Source organism: Acanthopagrus latus, chromosome 5, assembly GCF_904848185.1.
Source record: "Acanthopagrus latus isolate v.2019 chromosome 5, fAcaLat1.1, whole genome shotgun sequence".
Lineage (NCBI taxonomy): Eukaryota > Metazoa > Chordata > Actinopteri > Spariformes > Sparidae > Acanthopagrus > Acanthopagrus latus.
Window position 1 is genome coordinate 24066069 of NC_051043.1, and position 16019 is coordinate 24082087.

A 16019-nucleotide genomic window follows, 5' to 3' on the forward strand; every position below is an offset into this window, starting at 1 on the left:
GCTCATTCTTTTTCTTGTCTGTCTCTAATGCCTGGAGAGCCTTTCGAGCTCTATTCAGCTCCGCCACAGAGCAGTGAATGCATGTCTCACATGCCACACAGCCACGACATCGTTGGACCAGGCACAGCCAGAGGCACCTCTCACTCTCAGGGCCTCCTCCTCCTCCGCATAGCTCACACAGCACTTGAGCCTGCCGGGCAAGGAGAGAGAAGGGGGTAAGCTCCCTCCTTCTCTCTATCTGGCTCGGATTCCCGATTGTTCCACAAAAGGACAAAAAAAAAGAAAACCGGGCAGTCTCAAAATCTCTCTCAGCCGGGCATCTCTCATGTGAGAAATTGCTTATTGGAACATGCAAAGGAAGCGTTCAATCAAGCAGGCAGTCTTTTCCTTTGGTGAGGTGCTGTTTATTGGAAAACAATAACGTTAGCATCGGCCCGTCTTTCAAGCAGAGCAGTCGGCCACAGGAGGAACAATCCGACCAGATTGACCTTTGACTTTAGTAAATCCCTCGGGGTCAAGTGAGGAGGTCAACACTGGGCCAGCTCAATTCTGGGGGAGGGACGAGTCGATGAGTGAACACCTCTGTCTGTGTGTGTGTGTGTGTGTGCACATTCGGGGTCAGCGGCAGGTAAACCCTCATCCTCCGCTGTTGTTTATTCTAAGGCGCCGAGTCGCTGGCACCGCGAGGCAAGTGTGTGTCTCAAAAGCGATGTGTGCGGGCGAGTGTGTGTCTGTGTGTGTGTGCGTGCAAGAGTGGAAACGGGATAGGGCGAGAATGATGACAGACGGGAATGTCATCCACCCTCTTATCATTTACATGCCTCACCTTTATTCAGGCTGACACACCACAGCCATAAACACGCTCGCCGAGCCTAGTCCTACACGCACATGCACGTCCTCCACACAGAGGAGGACGGGCCCCTGCAAACGAGCTATGTGGTAAGTATTTGCCGGGGAAACATTTTAGCCGAGGAGGCAACACTCCAGTTTCAACCCAGCGGTCATTGACAAAAACATCAGGAGTCAACGTTAGACACAACACAGAAAACATCTCTGTGGCCTCTTTTCAGCAAGCAGTCGCGTCCCGGAAAGTTAAGTTTCATGTAGACGATGCATTGCAGGCCAAAGTCGAGATGGTCTTTGCTCTGTCCTTAATTTTTGTCTGGGATGGATCACAACATTGCCCTTTATCTGGCACAAGAGCTGGTAACTTTCTCAGTAACAAAATATACAGTGATTATGTGCTCACACACACACACACACACACACACACACACACACACACACACACACACACACACACACAAAAACACAGTCACACACACAAACACAGTCACACACACATACTCAAATCGTTTGTAGCCTTTGGGCTGATCCAAAGCTGTTTGGCTTCTGGGGAGAAACAGCTGTTGACCAAACTGCACAGAGAGGCTCTGTCCTTTGGCAACAGTGAAAGCATGTGTACTCTTTAGCATGTATTCTCATACTTATGGAGTAAATATGCACGCATGGTGTACATACATTGAACCCTCCACCGCAGCGAGCAGAGTCTTGGACTGCTTTGTGCTTATTTCAGCAGCCCATTGGTGCAAAGAGGAATTCATTAAAAAGAAAAAAAAAAGTGAAAGGGAGCATCAGATAGGAGAACGCTGAGTGCTGCATTCCCCTGTTGTTATTATTGCCAAATCGAAGAGAGAAGGGCGGCTGGTAATAAAAGTCATTAAATGAAATAGAAAAAACGGCTTTTAATAGGGCCTTGTCGTTGTGGATTTAGTAGCCTTTCTATCGCCTGCTCCCTCTGCTCCGCTCACTGTGCTCACGGTGAAGAGAGGGGCAGGAGCTCTGTGGAAGGAGCTCTGGATTCCTAGACAGAGTCAGCCAGCCGAGGAGCTGTGCTGACGCACACCCAGCAGCCACAGTCTGGGACAGGAGACAAGTCAAACTGGAACGGGGACTGGGGCAGACGTTAGACAGCTCACGCTGGAACTTTATTACTTTAGCTGGTTTATTTTAACAGAGACGATGCAGGCTGATCCTGTACATTGAGTGTCTCTGAAAATAAGCCAATATTAGCGTGCAGGGGTAATTTTGAAATGTGGTCTTTGGGTAACTTGGTAATAGGCCTGAGAGTGTGGTGGACGCACGGTGGCTAGGGCTGGAACAGGGAACGGTGATTTAAGAGGGGCAGAGAGGAAACGGCTATGTCTGGGACCGGGAATGGGACTGGGAGGGAGAGGCTGGCTCCAGTCAGGTGGAAGGACTGGTAATAAGGCAGACCAGGCTAACTTGAGATGGCAGAGGGGCGGTCTAATGGTACAGTCCTACAGGAGAACGTTATGGCTGGGTGCAGAAGCTGGAACATGGCTGACCAGAGGAAGTTATGGTCTGTGGTGGGAGTGATCTATCTAGAGACACATCTGGGTCTGGGAATGGTGCAAGTTAGATTTTGGAGTTGGGGATGTGAGAATCGTGGACCTTTTGGAAACTTCTGCTGCTCTGGGAACGTGACAAAGCTAGCTGAAGGACCAGCGGTCATTCATCACTCTATGAACAACAGCACTGTCAAGGTTTGCTTTATGGGTTCAATCCTGAAGAGGGCCACCCAGACTGAGACTGGCTCTGGCAGACTGTCTGCAAGTGATCGAAGGCGGAAATTGAGCTCATGCTGAAACTCATTACGAGGAGACTGAAAGTAATTATCGCGTAAACACAATTCAGATTTACAGCTCACGTGGAAGATATTCTCCCTAACGAACGATCAACAAACACCTCATTACCTGGGCGATTTGTAAATCCGGCCGCCGATCGCGAGGCCAAACTGAAAAGCGTCACAAACAGAGACGGGGCTAGCATACTTCCACTACGCGACATCTGAAACACATCCCATCTACTTTTTTCCACTCAAGGAACATAATGGGACAACGGCCTGGAATCTGCTCCTCTCGGCCTCTCGGAGAGACACAGTCAGAAAAAGAGGGAGCAAAAAAGAGATAGAGAGACAGAGAGAGAGAGAAAGAGAGAGAGCACTTTCCCCAAAGACTCAATGTCTCATGGATGCGGTTGCTGCCCCTCTCTCTCTTTCTCTCTTTCTCTCTCTCTCTCTCTCCCCCTTGGACGGCCATTTGTTTACACTAGCTCTGGGCTCAGCCATGTTTCCATGACGATACAAGCCCAGGGACAGTCGGTCACATGGCCGGGGGTAGACCTGAGGCACCGGATCCAGGATCGCTGCTCCCCAAGCGGTCTCACCTTCGAGAGAGTCGGGGGGAAAAAAGCAGCGAGGCCGGCTTTAATGTTTACTTTGATCCTCAGAAAGAGCCTCTCCGTGAAAACATGAAACATTCTTCAATAGTCCTGAGTCATATGTGTCTGCGTCTCTTTAAGCCCTGAGTCACAAGTTGAGTCTCCCTTTACACCCCTGGTTTCACGCAGAAAGAGACGGCATGCTCAGAAGCGTTCCGTCTTCGGTGGCGGGCATGTGGGCTCATTCTCGACGGGCGTTGTGAAAATATATATATATATATATAAATAAAGGAACTCTCTAACCTAACAGGAAAATAAAACCAGATCCACCCACATGAAAAGAAACGGCCCACACACACAAACAAAAAAGAACAAGCCCCTCAAACCACCACCACCAAAAAAAAAAAAATAAACCAGCCCACCCCAGCTCGGCCTGATAAGCGTCTCGCAGACAACACACTCATGCAAGATTCACGTTTGGCATCTTAAATTCTGCACCTCCATGGACAAAATGCTTGAAATGTCGATGCGGGTCCTCGAGAAGGCCTTTTGTGAAGCCCTGTGAATTCTTAGTTCAGAAAAAAAGTGCAGGACACACAAAAAAAATAATGTGCGTGTGTTCTTGCACAAACACGCTCGGCGTTACTCCACCTTCGTAAGAGGTACACATTTCTCCTTGGCATTCGGCTTACGGCTTTGTCGCACAAACAATAACCTGCTAGTGTGCGCAAACACTCTTTGTTGTTTTTTTTGTTTTTTTTATCAGCCTCTTTGTTTTGTGGGTGTTGTCTGTGTCTGTGTGCCGTACTGTTGTAAATTACGTCTGATATTGCCACGATACTGACTGAATGCTAAGCACACATGTGATTTAAAGTCAACAGGAAGAGACAGGTGGATTTACGGCTCCTCCGCTCACACACCTAAAGCGTGCCTTTTAGGAGCTTAACGTAGAGTCTGTCTCGTGATTTTCCACCATCTGCGTTACGAGAAAGAGAAAAAAAAGTGTACTGGGTTTTTAAAAAACCAAAAAAAAAACAGGGGGAACCTCCAACCCGGTTGTTTTTTCAACGTTTCGTTGACATCATGATAAAAAAAAAAGAGGTTGGGATAGTGAGAGAGAGAGAGAGAGAGTAGATGACGCAGAAACCTAATTAAGATTCTCCAGAGCGTGAACAAATTAACCTGAGTTATGAGCATGCAGAAGCGCAAGACAGACAGACACACACACACACACACACACACATACACACGCCAATTCGTCTCCGAAATAGGTGGAGCAGAGGAGGATGACATTCACACTCAAACAGGCGTGACTGCCATGGACATTCAGTGATATTTTAGGCGGGGGAGAGCGAAAAAATTATTATAGGCTATCTGGTCCGACAACACCACCATGGAAAATACACCAAAATAGGCTACGGGATATGCATATCTACTTTCATTCCGCCTGAATTTAAAAACAGCCCCTCCGCGACGTGTCCGGCTCATCACTCTGATTTGGGGCAGCTGCATGATAAAATGACATGCAGCTTCTATGTGAACAATTTGCCTAACAAGGAGAGCTGGATAAATAGGCTGTAGCATGTAGCTTACGCTAATGACATTGCAGGGAGCGACATATGCCGGGCATCAGTATGTCACTCCATGGGGACATGGGGTTTACGGTAACAGGATAGTAAGAGTGAGGTGGTGTGTGTGTGTGTGTGGAGGTGGTGGTGGCGTTGGTGGGGGTTATGTTGTTTTTATACCTCCTGGCACAAAGCCCTGGAGGCAGACAGGGAGGGGTGGGAGTTAGAAATACAGGGGTCAAAGGGAGGAGGAGGAGGAGGAGGAGGAGGAGGAGGAGGAGGAGGAGGACAGTGCATGACAGAAATGAATGAGAGGAGAAGAGGGTGAACTTGACCCAGACTGGAGGACTAAAACAGGAAGGAGGGTAATGAAGTGCAAACATGCTTTGTCATGCCATGTTAGAGCCATAGGATTAGAATTCTATAATTAGAGGACGGGGCTCCATAATACTAGCCTTCCTTTCAGCGTGATGAGCTGCCGAGTCTAAATTACACAAGGGGGGCCGCAGAACAGATGCTGTGATCAGAACAGGCAGCTCTGGAAGTTTTTTTTTCTTCCTACGCCCGGTAAAAAGCGATGCTCAGTCGCCTGCACTGCGCGGTCCGATCAAGAAGCTCGAGCAAAACGGGAAACTTTGTTAGAGATCCGCTGATGTTCCTGTGATCAGCTCGCGACAACGTCATTTCCCTGACAGACAGTGGTTGCCACGGGACCGTTCGCCCCCAAGCGAACATGCATATTTCATTCCATTCATATGAGGGTTTTTTGATGTATTATTACACACAGGAACCCTTCCCGAGCAGGTTGAGGGGTTAGGTATGTGTTCCACTAGATGGTCAGCGGCTGACAAATTCATCACTAATCCGACAGAAAGAAAAAGGGTGCGAGCGAGGGCCTGGAGCTGGGCTGCTGTAGCACCGCTGTAACAGGAGGAGCAGTGGACTGCTAGATAACACTTGCATTCATATATGAATATTTATCTGGAAGGCTGGCATTGGAACAGATGAGCTCGCATGGGAGAGAGAACAACCCATCCATCTCACTCTCGCCCCTTCTCTGCGCTTCATTCTTTACTTTCATACATCCCCTTCTCTGGCAATCACCATTTCAATGCCTCTTTTCCTCTTTTGCATTTCCACCCACTTTTTCCCTCAAGGCTTCCCCTTCTCTTTTTCTTGATATCACCCGATCTATTGCTCTTCCCCTTAAACGCCATCCCCCCTATCCATTCTCTCTCTCTCTCTCTCCGCAGCACTGATGTATGGAGAGAGATGGAGCAAAAAAAAAAAAAAAAAGGAAGAAAAAAAAAGCGTGTGATTAATGTCTTTGAGAAAAAGATAAATAATCACAGGAGACTGGGGGCTGGTAGTTGGCCTTAGGGGAGTAAATATGGAGAGTTTTATAGCTGCTCACTTGGGAGAGAGAGGGGAGGCGGAGGAGGAGGAGACAGGGGGGGGAATACAGCGACAGCAGATCCATTCAAGTATATTAGCTTTCCCCCCCGTACACAATAACCTCCGCATCTATTCTATCGCTCTACTGTCTTTCATCATCACCACTGAATCCCATCCCACTGACAGCGCACACATAAGGAAGCCACACAAAGCCGCGCACGCTTGTGTGCATGTACAAACACACCCTCACAGCCACCCTGCACTTCTTCCTTTTTTTTTTCTCTTTTTTTTTATCCAGGCCAGACCCACTGTATGTGTTTGATGGGCCAATACATGTGGTGTGTGATGTGGCTGACAGCCCCCCTCCCATGCTGCCCTGCTTTTAAGCCCTCATCCTCCAGTGGCTGCCTGTCCCCTGGAGTAGATTGCATCTTTTATTTATCATTTTCCCCTTCCTTCGCTTTATCTACCCCAGCTCAGAGGAGGAGAAGAAGAAGAAGAAAAATTCTGGGGCGAAAATTGCAATCAGCATAACATGCCCTCCTCCTGCTGTGTACTCGCCTGTCATCCTCCACTCTCTATGAGCATGCAGGATGAGACTGACAGCCCGTGTAGACGAGGACACACACATGCACACACAGATGCACGCACAACCCCCCTCTGTGTTTATCAACCCCCCCACAGACACACACACACATACACACACACACACACACACACACACACTCTCTGTTCCCCCTCTCTGTCTTTCACAAGCGTTGGCCAAAGAAGAAGAAGAAGAAGATGACCCCGTTGCCCTCTTTGTCACTCCTTCTCACTATTTTCCGCACACATCTCCTCAGTGACGCCTCGCACTGCCCTGTGCCGAGCGCCGAGGCTTCCTAAAGCCCCGAAAAGAGTGAGCGCATAAATGAGTCTAATGCTGGGGAATCTGGTAAACAGGGCCAGAGAGGGAGGGGAGAGCTGCCTGCCTGTCTGCCTGCTCCATGGCTACTATTGTGCACTGCACATTCTCTGAGCCCACAAGAGCTGAAGCCATCTCCACACAGATTCTTTGGAGGGATAGTAAGCCAAGAAGTGAGCGAGGGAGAGGGAGAGGGAGCAAAGGGGGGGTGGGAGGAGGAGAGATGGAGAGGGTGAGGGAGGAAGGGATGGAGGGAGGGAGGAAGAAGATCATGCATAAAATCTTGTTTGCAGAATGCATTAAGATTCAGATGAACTGGGGGGGTTAATGGGATTAGAATCCTGAACCGTTTCCAAGGGTGGGGAGTCGGATTGACAGCTGAGTCTATTGCACTGACGATTGCAGTGAAATATTGTTGTACTGGCAAAGGCAGCCAGCCAGGCAAGGCAAGGCAAAGCAAGGCAGGCAGGCAGGCAGGGGGTTGCTGAGCCTACAGCACCTCTGTTTACTCCGAGCATTACCACTAATAATGCAGCAGAGAGGAGGGAGAGAGAGAGAGAAGGAAATAAAAAAGCATTTCTGCTTTTTTTCTTTCTTTCTTTTTTTTTTTACCAGCTGCATACAGGCCTGGGCTTTAACTGAATATTGGAGAGGCAGCCAGCAAAAGCTTCAGTCTAGTCTCACAAAGGTGTTTGGCAAACAAAATAGAAGCACTGTGGCTTTAAATCGCCGTCCCCTCCCACCCTTTCTAAATATCGTCTATTTAGCCAGCGGTGAAAAGATATAGGGGGCTTTTGTCTAGCGTAACCATTGGTGGGGGCATGGAGAGCTGGAAAGACATAAAAATAGGAACAAAGTGCTAAGCTTTCCAATTGGGATGGCTCTGGGCGATTCAATGCGCGCAGCTCGGTGTGGGCATAAAAAACAAGGAGAAGTGGGGCTACTATTACGGGGCTTATCTGAAAATAGGCTATTCTCACACAGCTATAGGGGCAGACTGGTGTGGAAATACCCTGCATTGTTTATAATACACACGGCTATGGGAGGCACACAACGCAAGCCCTTTAAAAGAAAAAAAAAAAAAAGAAAGTCTGGCACGGTTCCATAGGAAAAAGGGCAGACGCTGCGAGTTAGGTGTTTTGTTTATTATACGCCGTTTTTTCCCCCTGCGTTATTGTAACGTTTATAGTCCACTCACCGACTTGCAATACGTTGTCCACCCAGCCACCCTCCAGCAGAGTGACACCCCGTAGGAAAGGCAGCTGGGTCTCGTCATTATTGTCCCCGCTAGTTCCACTTTCCTCTCCTCCGGCGTTGAAAGAGGAGTACATACAGATCTCCTTCTCGCTCCTCGGGAACGACCAGTATACGATCCTCCGCTGGACGGGCTCCGGGATCCTCTCGAAGCGCTCCTCCACCCGCTGAAACGGCCACTTCTCCGCGACTCTGCGCGCCGCGATGTCGAGCAACGACTCGGGGTTGTGCGTTTTTCCATTCCCCGACCCTCCCGGAGCGGACCCCGCGCCGCCACACAGGACTCCTCCAGCCCGCTGCCCCTGCCTGCACGCCGGGTTGTAGCCGGGCCTGCAGCAGAGCCGCTTGGCTGGGGGCTGCTGGACTCGCTCGGCCATGATCGCACCGCTTCCAACCTGAAGCGCAGTTCCTCTCCGATCATATAAACGGGATAAGGAAGAGAAAAGGGCAATCTCGCACCGATTGTTTGCCGTACATGGAGAGACTGCCCTTATTTGGAAAGGTGGGCGGCGCTTGCGAGTTCCGTGAAGTCCTTTGTGTTGTCAAAGTAACCAGGAGGGGCGGGATCCTGGAGCGCAGCCAGCGCACGAGTGGCGCTATAAAAGGAACTGGAGGCGGAATTCCCGAACGTCGGCAAATCCTTTGTGAAGCCGTGCGGGAGCGCGAGGGCGGAGCCCCGGCGGCCGACGGCCTTTGAAGTTTCCTTCTTATTTGAGTTTAAAGGCGGGGACTTAATCCAGGGGCGGTCCCGCAGTTTCCCACAGGGGTAAAAGGGGGCAAGAACACTGACTCTTTTCCTTTGGAGCCTGTGCTACCACCCCGGGCTCCGGCTTCTTCTTCAATAACAACGTGATGGTTGTTTTTTCGATTCTTTAGAGACAGAGGGGGCGTGGGAGGGGAATGTAAAGATACGGAGCTGGACATGCTCGTCCTCTGTAGTCACTAATCAGTCACTTCAAGTCAGCTGTTTGGCATGGGCTTACTTGTGCTGGGGGCCCCATATAGACATTTAATCACAAACACACTTTGAAAGAGAAGCGTTCTCCCTCCCAATTCAATTCAGAGTGGCTTCACTGGAATGGGAAACAGACGGTTACATTTCCAACACAACGCTTGAATTAAACTGAAATAACAAAAAATGTATAGAAACAGAAATATTATAACTTTTGTGGAAAGCTACAGGATAGTTATATAGCCCACAACACACAGACACACAAAGAAGATCTTAACGTTTAAACAGTTGCGTTTCAGCAGCTGCTACACACATTTTACAGCAGGATGAAAAACACTTGTAGAGTAGTTGTTGATGAAGGTCCTCAGTCATCCAGGTCATGGTAACTCTGAAGTGCCGTATCGTAGGCAACAGGACTTGTTTCAGTTTCTTGGAGACATTTCACCTCTCATCCTCGAGGCTTCTGCACCTTTACCCGGAGGAGGGTTAGTTAGTCAGTCCAGCTGCTTACAATACAGCACTTAGAAACGTGTAGGCTTGGCATCTGCTATAGCTTGGGGAGAAGTTTCCATAAGTCTGAGAAAAATAACTCTGATGATGTCATCAGGGTCATCTTGTATAGAGAGGCAAAGTGGAGGCAAGTCCAGATGCCTCCGACATAGCATTTAAAATTTTAAGCCTGTGTTAACGACAGAAATTATTTTAGGTATTTAACCAAAAATCCATTGAAAAATACCTGTTGACTTTGAGATGAGGGATCAGCAGTGCAAAATATTAACTGATGTCAAGACTGTAGCACTCATTGAGATATGGATGGGGGAATTATAGTGACACACCACTCTGAAAATATAACACTGGTGATGACATCAGAGTTAGCTTGAGTGCCAAAGTCACACCCCTTACAGTGAACCTCATGGGACCATATCAGAAAAAGAAATGTACATTAGTCAATAGGAGGATTCAGTTTTGATTCCATTTGCATACTGCCATGAATCACACACAATGTTTGTCAATCTCGCACATATTCCTTACCAGCACCAACATGGCCGCCAACTTGGCACACAAAAAGTCCCAACAAAGGTGAAAGTCATGATACATATGGCCATTTTGAAAACTGTAGTTATATGGAAGGAGAGTTTGTCAGTTCCGTGAGCTAGCTTATATATGGGACCAGTTCCAGGGGGTTTAAATTATAGTGAATTTTGGTGAGCGTTAAAATGAGATATCACTTACAGTACGCGACTGTTGGGTGGGCAGCCTTTATAACCAAGTATTTTCACATTCTTATCTTTCATACATTTGCATCAAACTGCAACTTTCTCAAGATGAAAAGTAATCTTTAAAATTCTAACACCACACATATAATTCATGGCACAAGCAAACAGGATCAACACATTATTTGGCGGTTGCCATTCACTACCATGCATGTTTTTTTTTTCTGAGGTAAGGCCTGGTGGTCCACCGGAGGAGGCGTGACTTTGCCTCTCAATTGGCACAATAAAATTTTAAACGGAGCGCCTGTTACAAACCAGGGATGTGGAGTTTGAAATGCATTTACCACCCATAAAGGCCCTTCAGTGCCATAAAGTTGCCTTATGTGAAGTCTAGGATCCAGTGTTTTTGATGCTTTACCCATACTGGTGGCTTTAGATTGAGATGTTTGGGACTCTGCTCCATTGATTCTGACCATCAGTCTTTAAGTGTTTTTAGTCTCTATCAACTGTACACTAAATTTCTATAATACTCCTTGTAACAACTCTGGGTCTACTCGTGTTTGCTACTCTTTTACTCCTTGCTGTAGTGAGTCTATCAAAAGCAAAATCAAAGGATGTTGAAAATTCCTCAAGGTCTGGCCAGACGAGCGGTTTTTCTTGTAACCATTATGACACACACCACTAGTGGAGCTGGTTAACTATAAATTGTGGTGCAGTCATTTTATGGTCCTCCTCCCTGTCTGTTGATAATGTTAGTTCCATAGCTGCATCCTGAAAAGGGGGCCTACTTCTGTAGGAGTCAAATAGTCATCAGGGGTTTAGGGTGCGGCTTCATTGCCCACCCCCTGGGCTCTCCCTGCCTGGGTAGACATGTAGCAGAAGCAAATAATTATACGCACGTAACAAAAAAGCCACCAGATCGTGGATATTTTTCTAAATTGTCTATAAAACCCAGCCAAAACTATGCTGGTAAACCAGAATGTGTGTTTGCAATGTGCATGTCTGCATGTGTTCCCAGCTGCCCCTCTCCTTCCTCTGTGAGTAGGTCTAAAAGGCTGGCCTTTGAACTGCTCTGAAAGTGATCCATGCCGTATGGACAGAGCAGATGTGGTCTAACCTGATTTGGTTTCAATACTTCCCCACAGGAAGTTCACAAAGCCAGCAGGTCCTCCTTTGTTATGTTAGTCATCTTTTCTCAGAAGGCCAGTGGGGCCTTTTGCGTTTCCACAGGTTTTTTGCCTCATTGTTAGCTTCATTCCTAGCAGTTGCATACATGATCAGAAGTTTTAGCTATGCCATCTGATTCTGTATCCAATCACAGGCTGGCCTATAGTGTGTGTGTTTTTACATTTTATCTTACTACATAGCAGACATGATTTTACAGCATATTCAGGGAATACATATTCATATTTTTCCTATTTAAACAGACAAAAGAGTATAGTCTCAAAATAAATCATGTTATGCCACACACAAATGTTTCTAAGATGTGCTAAAGAATAGGATTAAAATTAATTTGTTTAAAAAAGTGTCATATTGCCTTTCTGAATTGATTGCATTTTGTATGCTTCTGCTTGTCTTTTATGGTTTCCTACATTTTCTGGACGTTCTTAAAAACCTCAGCACTGTTCCTTTTGACAAATTTGTCTGGTGATATTAATGAACGTGATGCTTCATAAAAGCCATTAATTATCTTAACAGATTTTTTTTTTACTGCCACTGTACATTTACACAAATTGTTGGCTCAAATGTTACCGCAAAAGCACTGTTTTATCAGCTGCTTATTTCAAGTTTGTGTTCCCAGGAGAGAGAACATGAAAAAATGGACAACCATAGTCAGTAAAAATGTAATAGTCGCTCCGGAGTCACAAAAAACAGAACTTTATTTAGATTTCAGTGCTTTGTAGTTTGACAGGCGAGGCTAAAAGACTACACTTCCCATGTTTGAGGATACACGTCATGTCCAATCACGAGCAGGCAGTAAGTAGTAGGGTCCACACCACTTCCTGTTACAGGGAGGAGCTGGTACTTGTTATCGTGTATATAAATCTCAGCACTTTGGTAAGTTTATTAGTGCATTTTTACCACCTCTTACTGTTATGGAACTATGCACTTGTTGTCTCATCGCTTGTACACTCATATTTGTCGCGCTGTTTAGCCGACAGTTAGTACCCTGGCTACTTAAAATTAGGCCGTTATGGATGGGCGGGTTAGCTGGCGTTGCTAACGTCAGTAAAAATATAATTCCCCCATCCATATATCTGAAATACATATCTTATCCTTGTGGCGGACCATGTAAATTTGTTTCCGGAGCTTGTCTGTATGATGCTGTAGCCAGAGTAAACGGTTCATAACGGGTTTTCACCGAATGCGGCTAACATATGCTAGTTAGCTATTACTCGGGTTGATGCTAGTTAGCCGGTGGTCATTAGCGGTTTTATGAGGGGCCGTTTCAGACAGCAATAACTTACATTAAATGGCTCGTTAAAAAGCATATTCATGACTCGATCTTTAATGACAGCGAGGCCAGTGGGTTACATTGTGATAACGATGGGTTATGGAGTGAAAACCTCGAGCAAAATGCTATCTATGCTTGCTGTGTTAAATTAGTAGTCAGGTCACTTGGTGTGTACCTGTTGGCTATCTTTACGGTCAGTTAATATGTGACTATAATCACTGGACTTGTGACCGTATATCTAGATATTTATTGCGTTTCATCTGGCATTGAAATGGTGGTTGAGACAACATTGTGACACATTGAGCAAAATAGTTAGAGTCAGGTGAGTTTTCACGTAGACTTCTGAAATGCTCAAATTACAGCTCACAATGACTTCATGAATGGCTGAAAATGTGCTCTTGAAAGTTATTTGAGTTAGATGTCTAGCTCTTGAATGAGTGAGAAGAACTTCAGCACTGGACACCCTATTACCCAAATGACAGAACAACTACTAGACTTATTTCACTGCCTATTTTTCAACACCCTCTGACTCTCACCATGTAGCCCAGATTTACTGAAAACAAAAAACCCTGCAGAATATATTTTTAGATTGGACAATTTATAGCAATTTGTCAACTGTCAGAGATTTTGCTGTTTTCAAATACAGCAAAAATAACCCCAATCCTATAAAGCTGCCATATGTTGTAATATATAGCTAATAATGCTTTGTTTAGTATATCTAGGGGTAAATTAGGCCATTGAGGACGATGTTGCAGATATATTATTGGGTCATATTAACCTCCATAGGAATTGAGGGAAGTGAAGGAGCGAGTGTAATGAAAGGCAACAATGTGCCTCACTATGAGAAAGTACCTCATTGAGTCCTCGAGGATTTTCCTACCATGACGAGACTTATGTGCAACACCCAAGTGTTGATTTTCTATCATCTGCTCTAGCTATTCCAACTTTTGTGCTCATCATACTATGTAATTAATAGTGGTCCAAAAGGATTTGAACTCAAACACATACACAAAATTATCTGGCAAGGAGGTTAAAATCCTTGCAGAATATGGGCACCTAACTCTTCGACAAGCGAAAACTTGCTAATTATCCAGAAAGGTTATGTATATGTTTCAAGGCTAAGACTAATCAATATGTGGAAAACAACCTCACTTACCTTTATCAACTTGCTGCTTTGTGCGGCAACGTGAGAAGGCACTTCGTTGGGTGTGCAGGGCTTTCCAGACCAATTTTACCATTAATTTTGTAAGTTTTTTTTTTTTTTTTTAGCTTTTTCAGTGTTTATTATTAATGATATTATAGTATTTGTACATAGATATGATAAAAATAATAGTGTAAAATGCTTTGAAAATTCTCTGTGAAGGACACCAAAATTGCTGCGAGTACCCAAGCCTTCTACAAACCTTGTGAAAACACTGGTATTTGCCAGTTATCCAGAAAGGGTGTGTGTGTGTGTATATAATTCAAGTTTAGAACTAATCAATATGCTGAAGAACCTCATGTACCTTGGTTAACTTGTTTCTTCAACCAGTGGTCCCACACACACATGTATTGTATAATATACGGTATAAAAGAGCAACCTGCATCAACAGGTGTACCAGAATATGTGTTATATGACAATATTATTGACAGGTAGGTTATGAAATTTCCTGCACTGTGAAAGTAGAAATATATATCCTTAGCACCTCCACACCCACTCCTAATATCATTATTGTTAGAGGGGATCTTGGTTATTGTTATCATGTTCTGTTTTTTCATATCACACTGTTCTGGATGTTCACTGATCCCTCTCCTGGTGTCCTTTCTCAGGTTTGACTGAGCTTCATCGTTGCTGAACAGGATGATTGACGTTCGGGCATGGGCAGAGTATGTGGTGGAGTGGGCTGCCAAAGACCCCTACGGTTTCCTCACCACTGTCATACTGGCTCTCACACCTCTCTTCATTGCCAGTGCACTGCTGTCCTGGAAACTAGCCAAGATGATCGAGGCACGTGACAGGGAACAGAAGAAAAAGCAGAAACGGCAGGAGAACATAGCCAAGGCCAAGAGGACCAAGAAAGACTGAGCCTGTGAGGGTAGAACGAGGGCATAAGAAAAGAGGAGCAACCACCAAGCTCGCAGCCCTCCTTATTCCAAATAATGACACGGTGCCCTTCCTCGTCCCAGCCTTACTGTCAGCACAGGGCTACAGCGCCTCATGTCCGGGGTTGGATGAGGGACACTGGCCCCACAGGCGTTAACAGTGCTGAGACGGACAGTACTGCCTGGAGGAAGCTCGTCCCAGTGGGACTTTGGTCAGCAAGAGCACAGTGGTCATCTGTATAATGTTTTTATACAGAGATCCGCTGATAATATTGCGCAGCTGTTGCAACACCTTGCATTCCATTGTTAGCATCCATGTTCTGCTGAATTGACAATGTAATGAGCATACTGGAACTTTTTCCGAGTCACTTTCAAAAATATCCCAAATACTACTTTCTAATCAATAAAGTTTTCATGGTTGATAAGAAAAAACTAATTTCCTCTGTGTGGATTTAATATAAGACTGGAAGAAATACAGCAAGTGCTTTTAATACAGTCAATGTAAAAAGTATTCATCCCCTGTGACACTGAAATAGTGAGCTTGTAATTAGGCTTCACTGCACTGACTCTAATGTCAAAGAGAAAAATGATAAGGGTGTGACAAGTGAAGTTAGGTTAAATACTACTGCATTCGCACGGCTAGTTATTCAGTTTGTTAAAAGAACAGAGTACAGTGTGAAGACAAAGGAACATCCCAACAAACCAGAGGAAGGATGAAAGAAAAAATCTAAGGTGCTGAATATCCCTCACTGTACAGGAAGGTCAAACAGAAAAAAACTCTTTACAACTGTAAAAGACCAGCATGCTGCCAAAGGCGCCATTAAATATTGACTTGAAGGGAGTGAACCAGGGTTGTTTTGACCAGGTTTTATTGCGATGCAGGCAATTATTTTGTGTTTTATTTAATGCATGTTCATCTGTTTGCAAAGATTTATGTTCAGTTTGGTAGTCG

The 16019-nt window shown here is 45.7% G+C and overlaps 2 protein-coding genes across 4 annotated transcripts in view; one reads left to right on the top strand and one right to left on the bottom strand.

Moving 5' to 3' along the window:
• LOC119019964 (zinc finger SWIM domain-containing protein 6-like) overlaps positions 1-8741 on the bottom strand; it is a 46624-nt gene extending 37883 nt beyond the window's left edge. For all 3 annotated transcript variants that reach the window (XM_037098971.1, XM_037098972.1, XM_037098973.1), the window contains exon 1: positions 8309-8741. In XM_037098971.1, the coding sequence (XP_036954866.1) occupies positions 8309-8741 (433 nt within the window). The remainder of the gene's footprint in view (positions 1-8308) is intronic.
• Positions 8742-12450: 3709 nt separating this feature from the next.
• On the top strand, positions 12451-15503 carry smim15 (small integral membrane protein 15). The gene is made up of 2 exons (XM_037098979.1): positions 12451-12588; positions 14795-15503. The coding sequence occupies exon 2, from the start codon at positions 14826-14828 to the stop codon at positions 15048-15050; it is 225 nt and encodes a 74-aa protein (XP_036954874.1). The 5' UTR covers positions 12451-12588; positions 14795-14825; the 3' UTR covers positions 15051-15503.
• Positions 15504-16019: the final 516 nt, after the last annotated feature.

Coding starts and splice junctions, on each gene's coding strand:
- smim15 (XM_037098979.1), top strand. CDS start 14,826: ATGATTGACGTTCGGGCATGGGCAGAGTATGTGGTGGAGTGGGCTGCC.